General features: G+C 43.3%; 1 protein-coding gene across 1 annotated transcript; it reads left to right on the top strand.

Moving 5' to 3' along the window:
• Positions 1 to 902: 902 nt before the first annotated feature.
• On the top strand, positions 903 to 1,298 carry LOC139132215 (uncharacterized). Its single transcript, XM_070698605.1, has one exon. It carries the CDS (start codon positions 903 to 905, stop codon positions 1,296 to 1,298), a length of 396 nt encoding a protein of 131 aa, XP_070554706.1.
• The last annotated feature ends 223 nt before the right edge of the window (positions 1,299 to 1,521 follow it).

Below are 1,521 nucleotides of genomic sequence, written 5' to 3'. Positions count from 1 at the left end.
TGTCTTTCTTTATGTTATCTCGTTGTTGAAGTTTGTGCTTTTAGAAATTGACCTTTTTTCATGAAGTCCATACTGTTGTTGCATGTACGAACATGTCTGGTAATTCACCTTTAATGAAGCATTTGAAGGTTGGTGGCAGATAAATATCGTCAGATGGTTTTGTGTGGGTTTTAAAATCGAGCCATCTCTCTCGATTGCGTCTGTGACATTTGAAGACAACAAGGTCAAGGTATGAGATTTTGTCGATGGAATGTTGAATTATGAATTTCCAAGTTGAACGTAGGGTACAGGGTGTTCCACTCCTCGACAAGAGTGGTAGTGCCGTCTCCGGAGGTGTAATTTTGGAGATGGGAGTCTCTATAGACATTTGGAGAGCCAGAATTGGTACGTTCAGCATTCCATCCAGCGGGACAGGCGTTCGCCATGATTGTGACGTCAGTGTTGGTGCCGTATGCTTAGCCCTACGGCTAGTAATGTTTGCTACGCTGCTACTATCTGGTGATGTGGAAACCAACCCTGGTCCAAACCAAAGCAGTCAACAGTCCTCTGATAAAAGGCAGACTAGACAGACTACGTTATTCGGCTCCAAGCCTTCTACAAGCAGTGAAAATCCTGAACTCGGAGATGTCTTACGTGAGTTACGTAATATGAAATGTGACTTGAGTAAGAAAATGGACAAGATGGCAACAGACCTGAACAGGAAAATAGACGCCTTGTTGACGATATGCACGAAATAAAACAAGAACTCACAGAAGCACGAGAAGAAACCGCTCGGTTAGCTGACGAGAACAAAGTATTGACTGAACAAGTTTACGATCTGAACAACGAACTTGATTCATGAGGGGCCAGATGAAACGGGACAATTTGATTTTCAAAGGTATCGAGCAAGATGAAGACGAATCATGGGACCAGTCCGAAGCAAGGTTAGATCTCTTATCTCTGAGAAACTTGGTATTGACGGCCAATGTATTGAGTTTGATCGTGTCCATCGGCTTGCAAGTGCTCGCTCTCGCCCACAACCGATTATCGCGAAATTCAACCGTTACCAGCAACGAAAACAGGTGTATGAAGCAGCCAAGGTTTTGAAAGATACCGAGTTCAAGGTAACTGAAGATTTTACTAAAAGAGTGAGAGACATACGACGAAAACTCGGACACCATCTGGCAGCGGCGAGAGCAGAGGGAAAGAGGGCATTCCTGTCGTACGACAAGCTCAAAATCGACGGCACTACATACATCTACGATAACGCATGTGATGATATCCGTCCTTTGTCTGGTAGGTCGACCCGCAACAGATAGGATGAAGGCCAAGGCCAAGTTGAAAGCGGCACCAGTAATAACATTCCGAATACTTCTTTTTCCGAAAAACATTCTGATTTGGCACCGGAAACCAATTCTGTACGTATTCATTGTATTTCCTGGAATATACATGGTTTGACATCTAAAATGTGTGATGTAGATTTTACTTCTCATTTACAAAACTTCGATTTGATTATGCTAACAGAAACTTGGATGGGCATAG

Source organism: Ptychodera flava, chromosome 4 (assembly GCF_041260155.1).
Source record: "Ptychodera flava strain L36383 chromosome 4, AS_Pfla_20210202, whole genome shotgun sequence".
Classification (NCBI taxonomy): Eukaryota; Metazoa; Hemichordata; class Enteropneusta; family Ptychoderidae; genus Ptychodera; species Ptychodera flava.
This window is presented reverse-complemented; position numbering and strand designations above follow the sequence as displayed.

What these genes read in the sequence shown, in the direction of transcription:
- LOC139132215 (XM_070698605.1), top strand. Translation starts at nt 903, where the DNA reads ATGGGACCAGTCCGAAGCAAGGTTAGATCTCTTATCTCTGAGAAACTT.